Source organism: Oncorhynchus masou, chromosome 31 (assembly GCF_036934945.1).
Source record: "Oncorhynchus masou masou isolate Uvic2021 chromosome 31, UVic_Omas_1.1, whole genome shotgun sequence".
NCBI classification, from domain to species: Eukaryota; Metazoa; Chordata; class Actinopteri; order Salmoniformes; family Salmonidae; genus Oncorhynchus; species Oncorhynchus masou.
The window spans coordinates 68030659-68055349 of NC_088242.1; the positions used below are offsets into that span (position 1 = coordinate 68030659).

General features: G+C 42.7%; 2 protein-coding genes across 8 annotated transcripts; one reads left to right on the forward strand and one right to left on the reverse strand.

Moving 5' to 3' along the window:
* The first annotated feature begins 36 nt into the window (after nucleotides 1–36).
* On the forward strand, nucleotides 37–11067 carry LOC135524315 (carnitine O-palmitoyltransferase 1, liver isoform-like). 5 transcript variants are annotated; one of them, XM_064951743.1, is made up of 20 exons: nucleotides 37–289; nucleotides 3603–3762; nucleotides 4382–4521; nucleotides 4840–5011; nucleotides 5163–5264; nucleotides 5381–5518; nucleotides 5692–5769; nucleotides 5882–5989; nucleotides 6295–6379; nucleotides 6594–6789; nucleotides 6908–7093; nucleotides 7276–7381; nucleotides 8018–8104; nucleotides 8297–8413; nucleotides 8610–8774; nucleotides 8955–9089; nucleotides 9634–9786; nucleotides 9901–10014; nucleotides 10210–10302; nucleotides 10427–11067. In XM_064951743.1, exons 2-20 carry the CDS (start codon nucleotides 3622–3624, stop codon nucleotides 10514–10516), a joined length of 2406 nt encoding a protein of 801 aa, XP_064807815.1. In that variant the 5' UTR covers nucleotides 37–289; nucleotides 3603–3621; the 3' UTR covers nucleotides 10517–11067. The 5 variants fall into 5 exon arrangements, with proteins under 5 accessions (XP_064807815.1, XP_064807819.1, XP_064807817.1 ...); XM_064951747.1 differs by having other exon boundaries at nucleotides 8610–8648; XM_064951745.1 differs by having other exon boundaries at nucleotides 3603–3699.
* Nucleotides 11068–11454: 387 nt separating this feature from the next.
* sephs1 (selenophosphate synthetase 1) lies at nucleotides 11455–23831 on the reverse strand. 3 transcript variants are annotated; one of them, XM_064951750.1, is made up of 10 exons: nucleotides 23758–23831; nucleotides 20821–20948; nucleotides 20451–20547; nucleotides 20262–20365; nucleotides 17423–17530; nucleotides 17177–17331; nucleotides 16893–16983; nucleotides 13504–13603; nucleotides 12994–13206; nucleotides 11455–12901 (listed from the first exon to the last, which is right to left on the reverse strand). In XM_064951750.1, the coding sequence occupies exons 2-10, from the start codon at nucleotides 20914–20916 to the stop codon at nucleotides 12687–12689; spliced, it is 1179 nt and encodes a 392-aa protein (XP_064807822.1). In that variant the 5' UTR covers nucleotides 20917–20948; nucleotides 23758–23831; the 3' UTR covers nucleotides 11455–12686. The 3 variants fall into 3 exon arrangements, with proteins under 3 accessions (XP_064807822.1, XP_064807823.1, XP_064807821.1); XM_064951751.1 differs by having other exon boundaries at nucleotides 23744–23785; XM_064951749.1 differs by having other exon boundaries at nucleotides 23679–23767.
* Between the last annotated feature and the right edge of the window lie 860 nt (nucleotides 23832–24691).

Sequence of the window (24691 nt, forward strand, 5' to 3'; positions counted from 1 at the left end):
TGTTTCTAGCAGTACTCTGCAGGGGTTTGAATGCTATGTGGTCAGCAGGCACACGAGGATACAGTCTAGCTCTAGATGGTGTCCAGTTGCAGAAAAGAAAGGGAGTAGAATTTTGCTCCCAGTACCTGAGGAAAGCCGCTTCAAGGGCATAGGAGTCACAGACAGAGCACAGAGGCAGCACACACAGAGAGCTCAGCTCTGGTCCAGAAGAATTCCACTGTGAGAAACCAAAGTCACTGTCTTCTTCTGTTTCACTTCAGCCAAAGCTTGAATTTAATCGATTTTCAAGGTATTGAATTACTGAATGTTTGGTTTTTGGATTGTTATTATGTATCAATTCTTTGGCTACTGTAGCTGTCTATGTCTCTGAGAAACACTAAGTATGTAATTCTGTACTAGTGTAGTTAGTTACCGTATAGATTTGTTGCTGGTGCTGGGTTGGGTGTCACCGTCTGTGCACCTGAGAGCTAAAGGAAACATTTCAGATGCTTGACAAACAAAAGCAAGTCAAAAGTTAGTTATTCTCTAGCCCCCTTGTGCCACACAATTAGTGTGTGTAATAGGCTAACGGAAAGTTAATTCATAGGAAGTCTGCATCCTCACAATTGATTTGAAAAAGTAAATGTTAACTGAAGGAAATTAATTGTCTCATTCTTCAGTTGATATTGTTAAAATCTAAACTTTTAGCTGACCGGACACATATTATAAAGCTATACTGGAGAAATATCCATTTGGCACTGATGGCACTGTATTATGTATTTGGCACTGTATTATGTATTTAACACTGTATTATGTATTTGACACTGTATTATGTATTTGGCACTGTAATATGTATTTGGCACTGTATTATGTAGTTGGCACTGTATTATGGCCCTGATGATCAAACTTAATTATTAGAATATTTTTTTATGAATATACCATGCAAAATGTTTTGTTATGTGGTCAGTGGTGTAGTAGACTGCTCTTCCTAGTCTGCAGTGTTTATATTTATAAAAAGGGTTCCACTTCTGAGCGCATGCCAGTAACCCAAGCTACACCGGCTTCTATATCTGCCATTTCAACTTTGCCCTACTTGGCTGCCGGGCACGGCATATGACATGGAAAAAGGAATTCAAGCCCAACTTGTCAGTCAACCGGGCCACAACATAAACAGACTTATGACCTCCACATACAGTTAGAAAATATTAAACTAATCCTTGAAATTACAAAAGGGCTGCCTATGGCTATTTCTTAGTCTATGAAAATTAACGTTTCTCTCACCTGAAATTGATGTGAGAGAGGTTCGACATCCATTCCCAACCGTCAGCCTAAAGTTGGTTTGGTTTTAACCATTAGGCTAGAGCAATAGTAACGGCGTCTTTTAGTAAGCACTAACTCCGCCATGGCTCGTTGGCCAATGCCTATGGGGAAATTACTGTTTTTTTGTGTGTTTTTGGATAAATGTCAAAAATAAGGTCTGTGGTTAACACAGGTTTAGGAGATCTTATACGTTTTGTTCCATGATCTTCATCGGCTAACGTAACTTTTTGTGAATTTTGAAGCATATATGTAATCAAAACAAGCACATAATGGCTTCATATTCATAAAGGTCATGTTAACTGACTGATGTTATCTCATTTAAAAAAGTATATGATCTCCTAAAGGCGCATACATAGGTTCCGTTAGGTCCTATCAGAACGGCTAGGAGAAGTGACCGTCTGTTCCCACATACTCCTTAAAAACCATTGTTTGTTAAACTAGAAAAAAGCAGCAATATTACTGTTGTTTGTCTCTAGAGCCACCATGGCAACAACATTTCCATGTACTTCCTCAAAATAGTCAGAATGAATCAAAGAAAAATCAAGAAATCTGTAATCCATTTTTACGTTTTACATCTACCTAAGATGTTTGGTGCAGTACTTCTCAAGTGAAAAATTGTGCATGAAAACTAGTAGTGCATATACAGTAGGGCCTAGCTGCTGCTTAGCTCTCTTGTCTCTCGTTGAATGACAGCAAACACTTCATTGAACAATCCCGTCCATAGGTCCTACCCCTACTGTTGACCAATCACCAATGAAGGGGCGTAGACATCAGCTACCAAACTTCAACTTGCCTCAAGAAAGTTGTGTGTGGCGAAGAGCTGGAAAAAAACCTGCCGAACACCGAAATTAACAAAAACGCCACAAAATGGCATCATAATATATTTGTGAAACAGGCGTAAGCCTGTGTTAACTTTAGACCTTATTGCCGGCATTTATCCCATAACCCCATTCTTTCCCCATTTATATATCCCCCATAAGAATGGCTGGAACCAACCAGAAATAACTAATTTCCTGGTTTTTAGGAATATAAACAGACATGCTCTATTTGATAATTGCGCGGAAAAAAATAAGGATTTAATATTTTTTATATATTTCCACACTATGAAGTTGAAATAATACTGTGAAATTGTGAAAATTAAGATAATGTTCTTTTAGTGTATGAGCTGTTTGAAAAGCCTGCCTGACATTTTTGCTTGTTTTGCATGGGTGGGGTTTTAAACCACCAGTGACAACACTAATATTGAATCCTACTACACCAGCTTTGATGCTCGTCGGATGTGGCAGGGCTTAAAAAATATTATAGACTACAAAGGGAAACCAGCTGCCCAGTTACGTGAGCGTACCAGACGACCTAAATGCTTTTTATGCTCGCTTCGAGGCAAGCAACACTGACTCATGCATAAGAACACCAGCTGTTCCGGATGACTGTGTGATCACGCTCTCCATAGCTGATGTGAGCAAGACCTTTAAACATGTCAACATTCGCTGTTCTACCTCTCCCTGGCCAAGTAATACCTACATGTTTCATACACACCCACACAGTCCATGTGCCCAAGAAAGTGAAGGTAACCTGCCTAAATTATTACCGCCCCGTAGCACTCACGTTTGACCAGCTGGTAATGGCACACTTCAAGACAATCATAACAGAGACCCGAGACCCACTCCAATTCACATACCGCCCCAACAGATCCACAGATCGTGCAATCTCAATCGCACTCCACACTTCCTTTTCCCACCTGGACAAAAGCAACACCAATGTGAGAATGCTTTTCGTTAACAACAGCTCAGCGTTCAACACCATAGTGCCAATAAAGCTCTTTACTAAACAAAGGACCAACGACTCCTGTGGCGGGCCGGGCGCAGTGTGCGCTAACCAGGTGCATAGTGTTTCCTCCAACACATTGGTGCGGCTGGCTTCCGGGTTGGATGCACGCTGTGTTAAGAAGCTGTGTTAAGAAGCAGTGCGGCTTGGTTGGGTTGTGTTTCGCAGGACGCATGGCTTTCGACTTTCGTCTCTCCCGAGCCCGTATGGGAGTTGTAGCGATGAGACAAGATAGTAACTACTAACAATCGGATACCACGAAATTGGTGAGAAAAGGGGGTAAAATTCAACAACAAAGAACAAACAAAAAAGTTAATGAAAGAAAGTGTTACTACTTCACAGACAGTATCTCTTCACAATCATTACCAATTTGGGGTAAAAAATGTACCCCTGTTCGCGCTTTTAAGATAAAAATGTGTTGGCTCATTTAGGGTTAGAAAAGTTGAACGCCTCTGTCTATATCTCTCTTTTTTTAACAGGGTCTTCGACGTCACCGGGATGGCAGAGGCACATCAGGCAGTTGGCTTCCAGTTCACCGTCACCCCAGACGGCATCGACCTCCACCTGAGCCGCGAGGTACTCAAACACATCTACCTGTCGGGAGTGACGTCATGGACAAAGCGTGCCATAAGATTTAAAGTTTGTTTTCCAATTATTAAGTAGCTCTACAGTTATTACCAATCCTGGACATGATAGCTAGCTTGGTGTTTGTTGCAGTCCTGTCACGCCCTGGCCTTAGTATTTTGTGTTTTCTTTATTATTTTGGTCAGGCCAGGGTGTGACATGGGTATTTGTGTGTTGTGTTTTGTCTAGGTTTTTTTTTGTAGGTTATGGGATTGTGGTTAGTGAAGTAGTCTAGGTAAGTCTATGGTTGCCGAGAGTGGTTCTCAATCAGAGGCAGGTGTTTATCGTTGAGTATTTTGTGGGTGATTGTTCCTGTCTCTGTGTTTGTTGCACCAGATAGGGCTGTTTCGGTTTTTCAACTTTCTTGTTTTTGTATATTGTTCATTTATCATCTTTATCTTCATAAAGATAATCACGCTGCATTTTGGTCCTCCTCTCCGTCACAGGAAGAAAACCGTAACAAGTCCAGCAATAAAACAAATTATTCAAGTTATTATTATTGCCTTGATTTATTCAGGTGTCTGTAGCCTACTGCTGAGCTGGGACAAATGCTTGCACATCTAGGAATAGCCTAGTTGGTCTGTTTGTAGGCTAACTACCTAAATGAACATTGAGTTATATGATTTTATTTCAGAATGGGATATTGACAGGGGTCTACCCTGCCAGCCCATCCAGTTTGCTGTTCGTTGTGATAGCCATCATGAGCACCATATATGCCAGGATAGACCCATCACTGGGAATGATAGACACCATCAAGAGGACCATGTCTGTCAGGTCAGTGAGCAAATAACACAATGATGAACAGGCACTGTGGAACAATGACACATCCTCATTTCGGCCTGCGGTTATCTGTCAAAATAATTTCCTTGTGAAGAACAATAAACATAATTTTGATTGTTTGATGATTTGACTTTTTTCCTAATGCTATTTTGTTGTGATAAAATTAGGTAAAGTTGTGTTCTCTCCTGTGTCCAGTGGCTACATGACAGTGATGAGTGCCATTCCGTTTGAAAAACAATTTTAAAAAGTTTGCTTGCTGCAGTACCTGACTGGATTTTCTCCTTTCCACTCTCTCGTCTCCCCTCACTCCAGTGGCTACATGACAGTGCAGACCCAGACAGTGCTGAGTGCCATCTTGTTTTCCACAGGCCTGTGGCTCTCTCTCATCCTCATGCTGAGGTACATTCTCAAGGCCCTTCTCTCCTACCACGCCTGGATCTTTGAGTCCCACGGCCAAATTAGCTTCTGCACCAAACTCTGGCTGGTATGTCTGTTAAATGTCTCTATTTCAAAATCAACATGACCAAAAGTGCAGCTCACTCATAGCTCAGAATCAAGACAATATATTGTCTGAGCTTAGTATTGGATAATTCTGGCAATTAACCCAGTCATTGTGTTGTGTTGTTTCTCCTCAGAGTCTGGTGAAGATGTTCTCTGGGCGCAGACCTCTCCTCTATAGCTTCCAGACCTCCCTACCCAGACTACCTGTGCCTAGCGTGGATGACACCATAACCAGGGTGAGAGAAAGAGAGATGTTTGATCATTTGTTCAGGAGAGAACAGGACCAGTATATAACCATACATGTACACTACATATCGGTATTATATCACGTAATCTCTCTATGACCTTGCAGTACCTGGAGTCAGTGCGCCCCCTGCTGGATGATGAGCAGTACAACCAGATGGAGGTGGTGGCCAATGACTTCAAGAAGGACCAGGCACCCAAACTCCAGAAATACCTCATCCTCAAATCCTGGTGGACTACTAACTATGTACGTATTCAGATTGTTTCAAAGTGCCATGTTAGGATACATTAAACAATAATGTTGGTAGCTTTATTTATAAAAAATAAATGACTGTATTACTGTTTTGGTGATGAAATTGCTCTTTAAAACAAAATAGTAGTCAAACAAATGATTTTAATAGATTGTTTTACCTGTTGCAGGTGAGTGATTGGTGGGAGGAGTACATCTACCTTAGAGGCAGGAGTCCCATCATGGTCAACAGTAACTTCTACTCCATGGTAAGACATGTCTGTACTGTACGTGTACTGTAGACATTATACAGGGAACATGGCATTAATTAAGATGCATTCAGTAACCCTTCCCTAATGCTGTAATGATGATCTGATTTAGGATCTGCTGTACGTGACTCCCACACACAGACAGGCAGCTCGGGCAGGGAATGTTGTTCACGCTATGCTGCAGTACCGCCGCAAACTAGAGAGAGGAGAACATGCACCGGTAACGAAAATCTGTCTCTCTCACCGCTCTTCTCTCCCTCTCTCCCTTCCCCTGAGAGTATTTAGGTCCCTCCTCCATTCCCCTTGGACCCATGGCCCTCTCTCTACCCCTTAACTAACCCAGGTCATATTCCTCCTCCTTCTCTGTTAACCTAAATCATCCTCCCACTGCCTTTGACTTATTTCTGCTCTACTAAAGTAACCCCACTCTCTCTCTTTTCTCTCTCTCTCTCTCTCTCTTCTATCTCTCTCTCTCTCTCTTTTCTCTATATCTCTCTCCCTCTCCCTCTGTCTTTCTCTCACTAGTTGAGGGCTCTGGGGGTGGTGCCCATGTGTTCTTATCAGATGGAGAGGATGTTCAACACCACACGTATCCCTGGTATAGAGACAGGTGAGCACACTGCTGCCTGCTGGGGGCATAACACTATCAGACTATCGCTGGGTAGTTGCATGACTAAATATGAACATGCATTTGTGTAAGACACATCTTCCGACAATCGAAGACAAAAGCTATAATTCAAAAGGAGCGTTATGTGCATCCCCCGCCGACCCACAAATAATGTTCTATGTTCTCTCCTCTCCCCCTCTCCTTCTCCATGATCCAGACTTTGTTCAACACCTGAGTGATCGGAAGCACCTGGTGGTGTACCATAAGGGCCGCTTCTTTAAGGTGTGGCTGTACTACGGGGGGGGTCACCTCTGGCCCTCTGAGCTGGAGACTCAGTTCCAGAGGATCCTCGACGACACCACCGAGCCACAGCCTGGGGAACTCAAACTGGCTGCCCTCACAGCCGGCAACAGGTATTCACACATATAGGCATGAAAGCGCAAACACACCTGCACACACACACAGAGGGGTACATATACACCCCCCTTCCTTACACACACATCAGAAATAAAACAGCCATCTCTCCTCCAGAGTTCCGTGGGCACGGGCTCGTCTGAAGTACTTCAGCCAGGGTGTTAACAAAGCCTCTCTGGAGGCCATCGAGACGTCAGCTTTCTTCCTCAGCCTTGATGACGAGGTGCATGGTTATGACCCTGACAAGCTGAGGTCATTGGACCTGTATGCCAAGTCCCTGCTGCACGGGAAGTGCTATGACAGGTGAGACAAACAGGAAGTGCTATGACAGGTAGGACAGGACAGGAAATGAGGGAGAAAACATCTATTGTAAAGTAGGCCTATTTTTCACTAAACTGTAGTTTAAGTGGTAAATTGCTGTTCTGTGCACTGCCTTGTGATGAGTGTGTTACAGTGTTTAACCCGATATGCATTCTTTCTCTCAGGTGGTTTGACAAATCTTTCACTCTGATCGCTTATAAGAACGGTAAACTGGGGCTTAATGCAGAACACTCGTGGGCAGACGCTCCCATTATAGGACACATGTGGGAGGTAATAACCATATTATTGATGGTATTAATGATGTATTGCATTAATGAACAAACAAGTTTTTCTAAAACACATTATAAACTGGGTGGTTCGAGCCCTGAATGCTGATTGGTTGAAAGCCGTGGTATATCAAACCATATACCACGTGTATGACGTTGGTAACCAGTTTATAATAGCAATAATGCACCTCGGGGGTTTGTGGTATATGGCCAATATATCACTGCTTAGGGCTGTATCCAGGCACTCCACGTTGCATCGTGCTATGAAAAGCCCTTAGCCGTTGTAAATTGGTCATATACCACACCCCCATGCCTTATTGCCTAAATATAGACTAAGTGTACAAAACATCAAGGACACCTGCTCTTTCCATGACAGACTGACCAGGTGAATCCATGTGAAAGTTATGATCCCTTATTGATATCACTTGTTAAATCCACTTCAATCAGTGTAGATGAAGGGGAGGAGACAGGTTAAAGAATGATTTTTAAGCCTTGAGACAGTTGAGACATGGATTGTGTATGTCTGCCATTCAGAGTGGAAATGGGCATGACAAAAGTGCCTTTGAACATGGGAGTAGGTGCCATGAGCACCGGTTTGTGACAAGAACTACAACACTGCTGGGTTTTTCATGTTCAACAGTTTCCTGTGTGTATTAAGGATGGTCCACCATCCAAAGGACATCCAGCCAACTTGACACAACTGTGGGAAGCATTGGAGTCAACTCGGGTCAGTGGAATGCTTTCGACACCTTTGTAGAGTCCATGCCCTGACGAATTGAGGCTGTTCTGAGGGCAAAGGGGTGCGCAACTCAATATTAGGCAGGTGTCCTTAATATTTTGTACACTCAGTGTACGACATTGTGATTCATTTGGATGTGTGTTGTGTGAGACTAATGATTGTTGTGCTGTCTCTGTGTAGTATGTCCTAGCAACGGACTGCTTCCATTTGGGCTACACAGAGGAGGGGCACTGCAAAGGAGACATCAACAAGGGCCTGCCTCCCCCCACCAAACTACAATGGGACATTCCACTGGAGGTATGGCTTCTAATGTGTTAGGGATGAAAGTTGTAGCTTTAGTAAAGAGGAAATGGGATGAATGAAAATTCTCTCTGTAGAGTCAGTAACGCTAGTTTAGACTGTGTTGTGTTCAGTAGACCAGTCAGTAGTTTCTATAGGCTGCCCTGTGTCTTGTCTGACCCTGTCTGTCCTCCGGTCTCTCCTCGTCTCTCAGTGCCAGGAGGTCATTGAGGAGTCCTACATGGTTGCCAAGGTGATAGCTGATGACGTGGACTTTCATGGCTGTCTGTTTGATGAGTTTGGAAAAGGCCTGATCAAGAAGAGTAGGACCAGTCCTGATGCCTTCATACAGCTAGCACTACAGCTGGCCCAATTCAGGGTGTGTGTGTGTGTGTGTGTGTGTGTGTGTGTGCGCGTGCGTGCTTTCATCATGAATAGTCATGACACCTGACCTGATGTCAACGGATGATACCAGATTAGGTTAACATTATCAACACAAGACACTATCAAGTCCATAGCAATGCATCTGAATGTATTTGTTGTTGTCTATGTGTTGTAGGATAAGGGGGAGTTCTGTCTGACGTATGAGGCCTCAATGACCCGGATGTTCCGCGAGGGTAGGACAGAGACGGTTCGCTCCTGCACCTCAGAGTCCACAGCCTTTGTCAGAGCCATGGAGGACAAGAACACTGCGGTGAGGACACGCCTCGATCAGAGAAAATATAGAATGAACTAATGACAACACAAGAGCAGTAACAGTCACCTTCCACTTACATGCTAGTACGTGCCAGACCATCAGACGGTTGACACTATCTGATGTTAAACACAGTGTGGGTTCAGCACTACAGGTCAGTAGTTCCACAGTCAGTAGCCTTGTCTGTGGGAGTTACTGATAGAGAGAGACATGATGTAACTTCCAGTAAGGCTCAGGTCACTCTGACTGAAAACTAGGTGACCAGGACCCAAATGTCTGTTTCTGGACTCTGATCTCTGAACTTGGCCAGCTACTGGCTATGTACTTTTTACTTTTGCTCCTGCGCTAACATACCTGATTTAGCTCATCAAATTGCTGATAAACAGCTGAAAGGTAGAATCAGGTGTGTCTGAGTAGGGCTGCACCGAATACCTGCACACTCAGTAGCTTTCCAGGTGGAGGGTTGGCCACCACTGCTCTATCCGTTGTGTTTTTGAGCTGTATCTAGGTTTTGATTGAATACCCTCTGTTTCCCTGTGGAAAGAGTGCCCAAAAGTTGGACCTCTTCCGGAAGGCCGCAGACAAACACCAGAACATGTACCGTCTGGCCATGACAGGCTCTGGCATCGACAGACACCTCTTCTGTCTCTACATCATGTCTAAGTACCTCAGCATCGACTCACCATTCCTCAAACAGGTGTGTGGGTGTGATGTTAACACCATTATACATGTTAAATGATAATTTGGTGACCAAGTGAAATGATATCAGAGATTTATGCTTACCCCCTCACCCTTCTCCCTCTCCGTTTAGGTGTTGTCAGAACCCTGGAGGTTGTCCACTAGTCAGACTCCTCAACAGCAGCTCAACATGGTTGACATAAAGAAGTTCCCCAGATATGTGGGCGCGGGGGGGGGGTTTGGCCCTGTGAGTCAACCGCCCACACGCACACGCTATACACACACACACACACAGACAGACATACGGTAATAAATGAGCTGGTACCAGAATCTCAAGTCCTACTGCCGTTGTGTCCTTCTGTTACTTCTTCTATGTCTGCTTTTACTTTTATGATGTGGTCAGAATTAGGGGTGAGTGGTACTGTCTCTCCTGCGCCCCCAGGTGGCTGATGACGGCTATGGCGTCTCTTACATCATTATAGGAGAGAACCTCATCACATTTCACATCTCCAGCAAGTTTTCCAGCCCTGAGACGGTGAGACCACTGTCTAACACTACACAAACCTACTGAATCACACAGTATATAGCCCTCAAATATTACCTTAATGGCAATCTAGGTGAATATTTATCAGGTTAAACAACTGTCTTGTTCTCTGTAGGACTCGTACCGCTTTGGACAGAACATTCGACAGGCCATGCTGGACATTCGTGCGCTATTCGACCAAATAGACAAGAAGGAGGAGATGTGAAGACAGTCTGGAAGGTCTTTATAGCCTTCATACCACATTTTTGTGCTCTGTGACGTTACATTGTTTCCCAAACGGTGGTCACGACAAGTTTCTTCTGGGTAACGACTTTAGACTGGGTTAAGTTATACAACTTCTGGATATCTACTCAGAGAGGAGGAGGAATTGCTTTGCAGAAGAATACATATTTAATAAAGCATTTTCACTATTTATATCAGACACTATCCTTTCTATAAAAGGGCAGTGAATTTTGAGTATAGTTTTGAACTGATTCTGGCAAGAGCAGTGGAGTACATAATGCCTTGGTGGCCATATAGAACTATTATTACTCTGATTTTGATTGTAGTAGAATGATATATGAATGTAGCCTTGTAAGGACAGGCCACTCATCTGTTTAGAGAGGTCATAGTATTTGCTTCTGATTGTAATATGTGTACACTTGTATATACCATTGTTTTGAGATTTTAAGTGTTGTAATATAAGGTTGTATATCGGATTCTGTTATGCTTATGTATTTGTGTTTATTAGTATATTATAATAAAGGATATATTGATTGTTTGACTTCTTCTTTGGACTCCAGGACAGTTGGAAACCTCAACTGTGTGGCCAGCTGCTGCCATTGCCATGTATAATAGAGGAATTACATTCTGGTGTACAAGGTGGTTAGTTACTATATGGCATAATAACAATTAGGGCTCTATTCAATCTGGATCGCTGAAGCGTTAGATTGGGCGCTGGAAATTTTAAGGTCTTTTCCGATTGAACCTACATATGCAGCGTTTATCGTGAATGTGGTCTCCACTAATGCTGGATGTTGCCTTTAAATTTCATTCACTCTGTAATGCTGAACTTCCACGAGTCAGATTGAATAAAGCCCTTGATGTTGCTGTGTAGATGGCTACTTCTTGCTTTAAGAAACAAGATGAGAGAACACACAGTCCTTCAGTGTAAGAGGATCCAGTTTTATTTCAGTTTGGAAGCAGTGCCATACAACCCTTTATGGTATCAGATATTAGAAAAGGCCTTATATCAGATGACTGGAGAGTATTAAGACTACACTGATCCCAACCAGGATTAGAAACAGATTGTAGATTTGAGATACTGTGAACAAAGTACACTACCGGTATACAAATGATGGAACCTCTAGGTACTGGAAGATTATATGGCACATCAGAGGAAGCTCTGCTACAGAGCTTATTTTCATGGAGAAAAGTGTCAACCAAGACTTGAGTGCTTTCCATTTCACCTGCCTCATCATGACCCCTGCTTCCTGAAAATGTAGTCAGTCGTACAATGCAACAGAGTTGAGACAGAATGCTCCGACTTCTTCAAAATCCTATTGTGTGATCACATCTCAATAGGTGAGTATATCAAATTATCCCAGGCCGTTGTGTTCTTTTCCTGTAAAATGATTCAATGTCCTTGTTCTGAATGATCATATCACTGATTTAAAGTTCAGGGCAGCAATGTGAACAGACGGAGTCCACCTTCGATTCCATCAGTTTGATAGTGCTCTCGTAAAACAACGCAAGAAAATAAAACATTTTATTTATTTTGGGGGGAAAAAAATACAAAAAGTCAAAGTAAAAAAAGCAACCCTTACGTTCACACTCTTTAAAGGCATTTTTCAATCTTTCAAGGCATCGCTTATAGCTTTCAACTTGAACTAGGCTTTTGAACTGTACACATAGTGAACGGACAAACAAAAACGCTATCTCGCTACCCATCACTTACACATGCTTAGCACCCTTTAAAAAGAGCCCAAAAGGCAACGGACACCCAGTCTCCAAAAGATTCAAAATGAATCAACAGTATCGGATAATCTTCATCATCATCAATTCACAAACCCAGAAGCTGCCTGCCTCTACAATTAAACATAACAGATTACAACAGACACAAAAGGCAAATGCATTTTTACTTTCGTTCTATTCTTTTGAGAGAATTTTTCTTTTTAGTTGTGTGATGACCTGCCCCTAAGGCTTCTGTCTGAGGCAGGTGTGCATACACAGCAACCCAGTTAATTGTGTGTGTGTGTGTATGTATATATATATATATATATACATACATACACGTGTATACATTTAACACGCTCTAGTTTAAGAATATGCGAAAAAAGAAAAAAAACTTGTCCGAGCTTGTGGTTCTGGTCTGCGTTGCAGGGGGGTGGGGGTTATTATGAGGTTGCGCCGGGTGTGGGATTGACATTCTGTGTGGAGAGCTGAGGAGCGACCTCGATGATTCGTGGTTTATCGATTATGCGGGCAGTGCGGTTGCCCTTCTCCACGATGCCGATGATCCAGGCCTGGTGGCCCTCACCGTATTTGGGAGATTTGATCTCAGCGCAGAAACGAGCTGCCTGCTCCCTGGGAAGACAGATCAACAGACCCCCTACAGGTAGGTAGAGAAAGGTGGGTGATGATTATGTGTGTGAAAAAAAAGCAAGAGACAACAGACCGACAAAAACGCCCAGACACACACACCTGATGTCTCAGGGCAGGTTCCGTGCATGAGTCCGAACATATTCCCGCAGGCCTTGGACACAGCTGCCATCTTGGCGAGCACGGGGAGGTTGTGGATGACGAACGACACCTCGCTACGCTGTTGCCGTGCCAATGTCTGGGCGTGGCCCAGGATCCCGAAGCCAGTGATGTCAGTGGCAGCGTGTGCATTGAAGGTGTGCATCAGACCAGCGGCTGTAGAGAGAAAAACAACAACATCAATATTTAAAATCATATTGGTTCAAACAATGGTAGAAGACAGAAGAGAGGAGAAGTAAGAGAAAGAAGGGAAGGAGAACAACTTGAGGAAATGTACTTGGTCTGTCGAGTCGGGCTGTGTGTGTGTGTGTGTGTGTGTGTGTGTGTGTGTGTGTGTGTTTCTAAGATAAATTAAAGCTAACTAATCGTAACAAATGGACAGTATAAATCACGCTTCATTGTCCTTCATGAGGAAAAGTCCAGCCCCAGTATTTTACACACGTGCATGTGTACCTGTCCTGTTGAGCCGGGCCATGTTCATCATGGCTTCTTGATAGGCCAGCTCTACATCCTCCTGAGTCACCACTAGCTTGATCTTATTCCACTTCTCAGGCTGAAGGACAGACAGAGACACACACAAACGATATATACAGTACCAGTCAAAAGTTGACACACCTACTCATTCAAGGGTTTTCCCTTCTTTTTTACTATTTTCTACATTATAGAATAGTGAAGACATCAACACTATAAAATAACACATATTGAATCATGTAGTAACCAAAGGCGTTAAATCAAAATATACTTGAGATTCTTCAAAGTAGCCAACCTTTGCCTTGATGACAGCTTTGCACACTCTTGGCATTCTCTAAACCAGCTTCATGAGGAATGTTTTTCCAACAGTCTTGAAGGAGTTCCCACATATGCTGAGCACTTGTAGGCTGCCTTTCCTTCACTCTGCGGTTCAACTCATCCCAACCCATCTCAACTGGGTTGAGTTCGGGTGAGTGTGGAGGCCAGGTCATCTGATGCAGCACTCCATCACTCTCCTTCTTGGTCAAATAGCCCTTACACATCGTGGAGGTGTGTTTGGGGTCATTGTCCTGTTGAAAAACAAATGATAGTAGGACTAAGCATAAACCAGATGGGATGGCGTATGGCTGCTGAATTCTGTGGTAGCCATGCTGATTAAGTGTGCCTTGAATTCTTAATAAAATCACTGACAGTGTCACCAGCAAAGCACCCCCTCACCATCACACCTCCTCCTCCATGCTTCACGGTGGGAACCACAGGCCACAGTTCACCTACTGTGCATTTCACAAAGACAGCAGTGGGAACTAAAAATCTCAAATATGGACTGATCAGACCAAAGGACAGATTTCCACCGGTCTAATGTCCATTGCTTGTGTTTCTTGGCCCAAGCAAGTCTCTTCTTCTTATTGGTGTCCTTTAGTAGTGGTTTATTTACAGCAATTCGACCATGAAGGACTGATTCACGCAGTCTCCTCTGAACAGTTGATGTTGAGATGTGTCTGTTACTTGAACTCTGTGAATAATTCATTTGGGCTGCAATCTGAGGTGCAGTTAACTCTAATGAATTTATCCTCTGCAGCGGGGCTAACTCTGGGTCTTCCATTCCTATGGCGGTCCTCATGAGAGACAGTTTCAGTATAGCGCTTAATGGTTTTTGCAATTGCACTTGAAGAAACTTTCAAGTTCTTGAAATTTTCCGGATTCACTGACGTTCATGTCTTAAAGTAATGATGGAATGTCGTTTCTCTTCGCTTATTTTAGCTGGTCTTGTCATAATATGGACATGGTCTTTTACCAAATAATATTGACTTGGTCTTTTACCAAATTCTGTATACCACCCCTACCTTGTCACAACACAACTGATTGGCTCAAATTCATTAAGGAAAGAAATTCCACAAATTAACAAGGCACACCTGTTAACTGAAATGGATTCCAGGTGACTTCCTCATGAAGCTGGTTGAGAGAATGCGTGTAAATCTGTCATCTAGGCAAAGTGTAGACACTGAGGAAACTATTTAGATATATATTTTTTTACTTTTTTGGTTACTACTACTATTCCATATGTGTTACTTCATAATTTGGATGTCTTCACTATTATTTTACAATGTAGAAAACTGTACAAATAAAGGAACACCCTGGAATGAGTAGGTGTCCAAACTTATGACTGTACATACATACACAGTGCAATTGGGAAATATTCAGACCCCTTGACATTATTTTGTTATGTTACAGCTTTTTCTAAAAATGTTATATATATATATATATATAAAATAAATCCTTATCAATCTACACACAATACCCATTAATCAGAAAGCAAAAACAGGTTTTTATAATTTTTGTAAATGTATTCAAATAAAATAAAAATGAAATAATAAATTTACAAGTATTCAGACCATTTACTCTGTACTTTGTTGAAGCACCTTTGGCAGCAATTACAGCCTTGACTCTTCTTGGATAGAACGCTACAAAGTTGGGGAGCATTGCTGCACATCTATTTTCAGGTCTCTCCAGAGATGTTCGATTGGGTTCGAGTCCGGGCTCTGGCTGAATCACTCAAGGACATTCAGAAACGTGTCCCGAAGCCACTCTGGCATTGTCTTGGCTGTGTGCTTAGGGTCGTTCTCCTGTTTGAAGGTGAACCTTCGCCCCAGTCTGAGGTCCTGAGCACTCTGGAGCAGGTTTTCATCAAGGATCTCTCTGTACTTTGCTCCATTCATCTTTGCCTCGATCCTGACTAGTCTCCCAGTCCCTACTGCTGAAGAACATCCACACAGGATGAGGCTTCCACAACCATGCGTCACCGTAGGGATGGTGCCCTGTTTCCTCCAGACAGGACGTTTGACATTCAGGCCAAAGAGTTCAATCTTGGTTTCATCAGACCAGAGAATCTTGTTTCTCATGGTCTGAGAGTCTTTAGGTGCCTTTTAGCAAACTTCAAGCAGGCTGTCATGTGCCTTTTACTGAGGAGTGACTTCCGTCTGGCCACTCTACTTTAAAGGCCTGATTGGTGGAGTGCTGCAGAGATGGTTGTCCTTCTGGAAGGTTCTCCCATCTCCACAGTGGAACTCTGGAGCTCTGTCAGAGTGACCATTGGGTTCTTGGTCACTTCCCTGACCAAGGCCCTTCTGCCCCGATTGCTCCGTTTGTCCGGGTAGCCAGCTCTAGAAAGAGCCTTGGTGGTTTCAATCTTCTTCCATTTAGGAATGATGGAGGCCACTGTGTACTTGGGGACCTTCAATGCTGCAGAAATATTTTGGTACACTTTCCCAGATTGGTGTATTGACACAATCCTGTCTATGAGCTCTACGGACAATTCCTTTTGACCTCATGGCTTGGTTTTTGCTCTGACATGCACTGTCAACTGTAGGACCTTATATAGACAGATGTGGGCCTTTACAAATCATATCCAATCAATCGAATTTACCACAGGTGGACTCTAATCAAGTTTTAGAAACATTTCAAAGGAAACAGGATGCACCTGAGCTCAATTTCGAGTCTCATAGCGAAGGGTCTGAATATTCATGTAAATAAGGCATAATAATACATTTGCAAAACAAATTAAAAACCTGTTTTAGCTTTGTTGTTATGGGGTATTGTGGGTAGATTTTTCAATTCAATTTTAGAATAAGTCTGTAACGTAACAAAATGTGGAAAAAGTAAAGTGGTCTGAATACTTTCCAAAGGCACTGTATACATACACACGACATTAGACCACTTTGAATTAATGAAAACCACTGATAAAGCTTTAACTCGACCGTAGAGGTTGATATTTTGGAACAAATACAGACACCTTGTTTGTTGACATTTTAGTGTTGAAGTTACAATATAGGCTATTAAATCAAATGAAAGGTGGTTTGTGTGTTGACACTTACGATGTCCAGCCACTGGTGTACAGCCACAGCCACCTGAGTCCCTAGAGGTTTGGTGAGCACCAACACATCTCCTGGCACTGCGTTATCTGGCCTGGGAGACAGCAGAGAACACATCAACATGATCAATTCTGATATCATGACTATCACAACGCAAAACACAGCTCACATGAACAAACTAGCAATAGTTCAGAGGCTTAAACAGAGAACAAGAACGAGACGGAGAGAGCGACCGAGAGGGGGCAAGAGTTGGACAAGAGGGTAGCTGTCTATGAGAGCGTTCTTACATGATGAACTCATTGGGTTGACAGACGGTGGTGGCCACACCCCCCATGACCACCCAGGGGTTAAGCACCGTCTGTCCCCCTGTCACAGACGTGCCTGCTTCCTCTGACGCGTCTTTGAAACCCTGGATGATCAGAGGCATTACCTTGTCCCGCTCCTGACAGGGAAATAGAGAAAGGAGAGGGACAATTTAGTGGCTGGGTGCTAGCCATTGGTGGAGGTGGTGTGTGTGTGTCAATGCAATTTACCTTTTCTGACAGTTTGTTACTGATCCCCAGTAGCATCAGCATGTTGTCACATTCCGTCACTCCCATGGCATACAGGTCACTTAGAACGTTGGCACACGCAATTCGCCCCTACAGACAGTTATCAAGAAGGCATTATTGACATGATTTAGAAACACTACATGACCAAAAGTAGGCGGAGAACTGCTCGTCAAACGTGTCATTCCAAAATCATAGGCATTTATATGGAGTTGGTTCTCCCCTTTGCTGCTACAACAGCGTCTACTCTTCTGGGAAGGCTTTCCACCAGATGTTGGAACATTGCTGCGGGGACTTGCTTCCCATTCAGCCACAAGAGCATTAGTAAGGTCGGGCGATGAGACGTGGCTCACAGTATGCGTTCCAATTAATCCCAAAGGTGTGAGGTCAGGGCTCTGTGCAGGCCATTCAAGTTTTTCCACACCGATCTCGACAAACCATTTCTGTATGGACCTCGCTTTGTGCATCGGGCATTGTCATGCTGAAACAGGAAAGGGCCTTCCCCAAACTGTTGCCACAAAGTTGGAAGCACAGAATCTTCTATAATGTCATTGTATGCTGTAGCGTTAAGATTTCCCTTTACTGAAACAAAGGGGCCTAGCCCAAACCATGAAAAACAACCCCAGACCATTATTCCTCCTCCACCAAACTTTACAGTTGGCACTATGCATTGGAGCGGGTATAGTTCTCCTGGCATCCACCAAAGCCAGATTTGTCTGTCAGATGGTGATACATCACTCCAGAGAACGCGTTTCCACTGCTCCAGAGTCCAATATCGGCGAGCATTACACCACTCCACCCGACGGTCTTGGAAACCGATCTCATGAAGCTCCTGACGAACAGTTATTGTGCTGACGTTGCTTGCAGAGGCAGTTTGGAACTCATTAGTGAGTGTTGCAACTGAGGACAGATTAATTTTACGCGCTTCAGCACTCGCCGGTCCCATTCTGTGAGCATGCAAGGCCTACCACTCTGTTGTTGCTCCAAGACGTTTCCACTTCACAATAACTGCACTTACAGTTGACCGGGGCAACTCTAGCAGCGTAGAAATTTGACAAACTGACTTGTTAAATTTTGGCATCCTATCATTCACGTTGAAAGTCACTGAGCTCTTCAGTAAGGCCATTCTAATATCAATGTTTGTCTATGGAGATTGCATGGCTGTATGTTCCATTTTATACACCTGTCAGGAACAGTGTGGCCGAAATAGCCAAATCCACTAATTTGAAGGGGTGTCCACATACTTTGTATATATAGTGTATGAATGAAGATAACACATACTCCGCTCAAGGTGAAAGACTCCTGTCCAAAGCTCTCCTTAACTATTCAATCTACAGTGCATGTGGAAATTATTCAGACCCCTTGACTTTTCCCCACAATTTGTGGAATTAAATAAAAAATGTTCCTCATCAGTCTACACACACACTACCATCTACCCCATAATGACAAAGCAAGAACAGGTTTTTAGAAATGTTCGCAAAATTATTTTTAAAAATACCTTATTTACATAAGTATTCAGACCGTATGAGACAAAATTGAGCTCAGATGCATCCTGTTTCCTTTGAAATGTTTCTAAAACATGATTGGAGTCCACCTGTGGAACATTCAATTGATTGGACATGATTTGGAAAGGCACACACCCATCTACATAAATGTCTCACAGTTGACAGTGCATGTCAGACCAGTAACCAACCAAGAGGTCAAAGGAATTGTCTACAGAGCTCCGAGACAGGATTGTGTTGAGGCACAGATCTGGGGAAGGGTAGAACTGACTGCCCAGCAAACTGAGCAATTGGGGCAGAAGGGCCTTGATCAGGGAGGTGACCAAGAACCCAATGATCACTGACAGAGTTCCAGAGTTCCTCTGTGTAGATGGGAGAACCTTCCAGAAGGGCAACCATCTCTACAGCACTCCACCAATCAGGCCTTTACGGTAGAGTTGCCAGACAGTAAAAGGCACATGACAGCCCGCTTGGAGTTTGCCAAAATGCACCTAAAGGACTCTCAGATCACGAGTAAAAAGATTCTCTGGTCTGATGAAACCAAGATTGAACTCTTTGGCCTGAATGCCAAGCGTCACCTCTGGAGGAAACCTGGCACCATCCCTACGGTGAAGCATGGTGGTGGCAGCATCATGCTGTGGGGATGTTTTCAGCGGCAGGGACTGGGAGACTAGTCGGATTGAGCAAAGTACAGAGAGATCCTTGATGAAAACCTGCTCCAGAGTGCTTAGGACCTCAGACTGGGGTGAAGGTTCATCTACCAAAAGGACAACAACCTTAAGCACACAGCCAAGACAACGCAGAAGTGACTGAATGTCTGAGTGACCCAGCCAGAGCCCAGACTTGAACCGGATCTAACCTCTCTGGGGAGACCTGAAAATAGCTGTGCAGCGTCGCTCCCCATCCAACCTGACAGAGCTTGAGAGGCTCTGCAGAGCGGAATGGGAGAAACTCCCCAAATACAGCTGTGCCAACCTTGTAGCGTCAGACCTGAGGCTGTAATCACTGCCAAAGGTGCTTCAACAAAGTACTGAGTAAAGGCTCTGCATACTTATATAAATGTGATATTTCCCGTTTTTCATTTTTAATACATTTGTCTAAAAACCTGTTTTTGCTTCGTCATTATTTGGTATTGTGTGTAGATTGAGAGGGGAAAACGATTTAATCAATTTTAGAAAAAGGCTGTAACGTAACAAATTGTGGAAAAAGTCAAGAGGTCTGAATAACTTACAGAATTCACTGTATATGATATTCTCAGGACCTAAAGCATGTGGTATAGCTGAAAACAGTAACACAAAGAGTGGTACAGAATGAAAACATACCATCATGTAGGGGTCGTCCACTATGGGGTAGATGTAGTCTGTCGTCTGGACGAGAGAAAGGCCCCCGTGTCGGAGGGGGATGACACAGGTGTCCATACCAATGCCTGCATAGAACAGAGTTATTATTAAACTGTAAAAGTTATCTAAAGAATGGATGTGATTAAAGTGCATATGTGTATGTGTTCTTACCAAGTCTGGGCATGACAGCCCCAAGGAACTGTTCATCCTCCTGATAGTGGTTCTCCTGCAGGGCTTCTAGAAGCTTCTGTAGCACATCCTGGGGCACCTATGAAATCACAAGCAGATTACCATAGAAGTACAAGACAAGCATAATCATAATCATCCTAATGTTAACATTTGTAGTGCTTCTCACACTCATCACAGTTTATATTGTATAGTTATGAACATAGAGTAAATGTCTGCTTGTTGCAAATAATATTCGTAAGCAGCAAAGACAGAATGTTCATGTCCACTCAATTTAATGCCATTACACCAGTAGGCAGTCTTAGATGTCGCCTAATAACTCTCTTTACAGCGCCAGGGGTGTAGAAAAACCCACCTTGCAGCCCGTTCCTTTGAGCTCAGTGAAGCGTGTGAGTCTAAAGCTTTTGTCTAGCTCATAGCTCTCTGGGTTAAACGACTCTCTGACAGACATGGCTGGAAACACTGGGATCTCAGTCAATAACCCTGAGGTGGACAGAAGAGCGGGAAAAGGGAAGAGAGGAGAGAGGGATGAAAAACATGTCTGGAGTAATGCTGGACATTCACCACTGACTACACCTCTACTCTGTTCAACCAATCAGCATCTGGGATCAGGATACAGTGACTTAGGATAACGGAACAGAGAAGGACTGAGGGAGGAGTGAAGGAGAGAGAGTAAAACATGAAATATCCAGTTGTTGTGTAACTACGACTAAACTGAAAAGGTACAGGTATAGCGGATGCTGACATTTGGTTAAAATGTATCCTCGGGTATCAATAGCGTGGAAGAATGTTGAAGAATGATTGACTACGTTATAGTGCTATTAATGGAGATTAGGTTATAACTCCAAAATGTCCAAAGTGAGAACTTGCAAATACCTAATACAACCAAAACTGCCTATTAATTTATGTATCGTTTAGTGGCTGAATCAGTTGATTCATGTTTTTAATTTGTTTCAAAACCCTATCTAAAATCAATCATAAATGAATTACTCAAAATACATGAGGGAAAAAGTGAACTTCTTAGAAAAGTCAGAGATGTTTAAAGTAGGATAAATCCATCTAGACAGATTGTTTCAAAGACAGGATTGCTAAATCTTATTTGATTGTTCTAGTGAGCTGCCTACCAGGGATGTAGTGCTGCCATAGGGCTGCATGGGGAGCACAGGCAGAGCCGCAATTTCAGAATACAAAGCTGGTGAAAATATATTCTGATCAATTCTACTTAATTACCACTCAAATTCCATGAAAATTATAGTAAATGAATATGTAAGCTATAGTAGGCTATAGGTAGGTAAATGGTGGTTTCTTCCCTGCCTTCCCTCTCTCTGGCGTGTGTGCAGAAACAAGTCGGTCGGAAGCTTGACCACTTTGTGCTGGCCAAAACCAACGTAACAAGCCAGACAGAAAACTCTACCAGGGGTTGCTAAACAGCTGTCCTCAAAACAGGTTGTTATGGACTTCGGGATCACGTACGATGCACTTGAACTCGCCCTACTGTCCGAGTGCTTAGCTTACAGAAATGTACCACCCCTATTCCATATGCAAACAAACAGATCCACCCCATGAATCATCAAATTAACAAGATCTAGGAACCAAATTCACTGTGCCTGCCTTGATGTTCAGAAAACTCCACGGACCCCTCTTCAGTAGTGGAACCCAGAACGATGTGTGACCACTTGGTTAAGGTGCAGTCCTTTCACCACCACGATTCAAAGGGCCCTCAAATCGCTTAAAATAACCCTCAACGAGATATTTTTCCCATGCTAAGTCCTACTCATCACTTAGTATTATTACAAATAGAAGATGATCAGTTCTCACAATGGTGATTGTTTCGTAATCACAGCTGAATCAATGCCTCGCAAGCTCACAATTATTAATTAGTATGTTACATAACAGAACTGAAAATAATAGTAGGGCCTATATACACTGTAGCTTTGTGGCAGATTAAAGCAGATGTGTTACACCAAAAACACCTGTCATTTCTTATCTGAAGCTGAATAGTCATTTTTTCCCCTCGTGGCCAAAACTGGGCAGGATATAGGTCTATGTTTTGATTGAAACAATATAGGTCTCCAAGAAAGGCTAATAGTTTGTTAACATCATCTGCTTTAATTTGCGTAAGAAACAGTAATTCAAGAAGATCAAAATACATATTCCCATGAAATTTATTGAGATCAAATGGATTGGCATGCAGTTTGGAGTGTTCACTGGTAAAACGTGAAGATTTAACATTCACAACTGACAGTCATGACATATATTGAAATGAGGTATGCCAAACTTGGTGTTTATGAGTATTAAATGTTCTGACAATATGTGTGGGCATAGGAAGACGTTACATTTGGAGGATGCATTTTATGCATAGGCCTGTTCTACAATGATATTAATTAAATAGGCTACATATGTTGGTGCAAACTTTAATTGAGAAATGATGACATTTAAATTTTTAAAAATCGCTCCCTCCCCTAAAACAAATAGCACTACATCACTGTTTACAAACACCTTTAAGGACATAGAATCAGACCTAACTCGTGTAATTTCTTTGATAAATAAAACAGAAAATCCCAGCCGCAGACTAGGAACAAACTTTCCCTGTGTGATCGAGCCTGTATTTCATCATGGCTCTGGCTAAATTGTTGAGCTCAGGGCCTAGTTTGAAACGGTTTAACAGGGGCGTTTTGGATGCTCCTGAAACAGTGCGAGGAGGATGTGAAGTTGGGCTAGTGTGCGCCAGCTCCAGTTAAATCATGCACCAGTCATTTGCAGCCAACTTTCAACTTCAGCAGTCAAAAGTTTGAAATATTAACTATCTACAGACAGTAAAACATGATGTTAACAATAATTCGGCTAACTGCAAGACAGGAAAAGCCCACCGATTTGAACAAACCTGCCTGAGAGCTAACGTTTGCTAATCAAAGAGTTAGCTATCAATCAAGTATGACTGATTGGGCCTCATACAGGATTTAAAAAACGTACAGAATATTACTGTATTCATTCAGTTATAGAAACCAGAACAATAAGGAACATTTTATGGTTCGAAGTAAGCGGGAGGCGCAGTGTATAAAAATGTCGGCGGTGGAAAAAATTAACCCCTTCGTGTCCAGCGCCATGCGAGACGTGCAACAACAGACGTTGTAACAATAAAATAGCGCCATACATGCAACTTGCACACCGTTTGTCATCATATGCTGCCTACGATATATTTAAAGTACCCACCCTTGCATTTACAGGGCTGAAGCGGAGGTGTATTCCTATAACATTTCCCCTTTAATTGCTCTCACCAGTTTATCCTTACCGGTTTTGCTTTAGCTTCGGGTCTCCCGATACAAGAGAAGGGACGGTACCAGAATGCATTTGGAGTAAATCGGGTGCCTCTGAAGATAGCCTGACGAAAAATACATTCCTTTTTATTTCTTGTTTTACAACAGAATATTACATTTATTCGGCGTTGGGAGGTGCATAAAATAAATAGATGTACATGCGTCAGATTATATCGCAACGTGAGGAAAGTAATCACAACTGGGGAGTTTTTTTGATTAAGCACGAGCAAAAATACTATTTTGTCTGTGGCATGAGATCACAAAGGGTCCTTCACAAGGAGACTGGCGGTTTTACCTCCCCTTTAAAGAACCGCAGAGTCTGGCAATAAAAAGTCAACAATGGATTGTACCTTTAATTTAGTATTTTCCCTCCAATGTGATCCCTCACATCAGTAGTATTACATATGCTGTAATCTAGTTTACAGTATTCACAGTAGAAACAGTGCATGCGTAATGTTATATGATTGTACATTCAATGTTAAATTACCTCTGAATTCCAGTATATGTTCAGTAGGCTATCGGTTTTTTATAAAAACGTGTCATTAGTGTGTGGTTTTAACCATGTGGGAAAAGACTGATAACTTTGCAAATGAATGACTGAATGAATGATTTGCATTAATCGACTTGCTAAATGTATTTTTAATTAGGTCTTACAATTATACTCATAATATGTCAGCACAAAGGCATTGATGCATCTGGAACTACTGAATGGTGCTGATATGAGGGTTAAGCAATGGGAACATAAACTATAATTTATAGTAGACCATTCATAATGTCTAGGGGCACGTTCGAGTGGATCATTTTTGTAAAGTTGGTGACCATCTTTCAAAGTATATTGCATTATGGGGTTAAAAATGTCCGACTAGTGCCTACATGTCGACTGTATGAACTTTACAAAAATCATGTGAT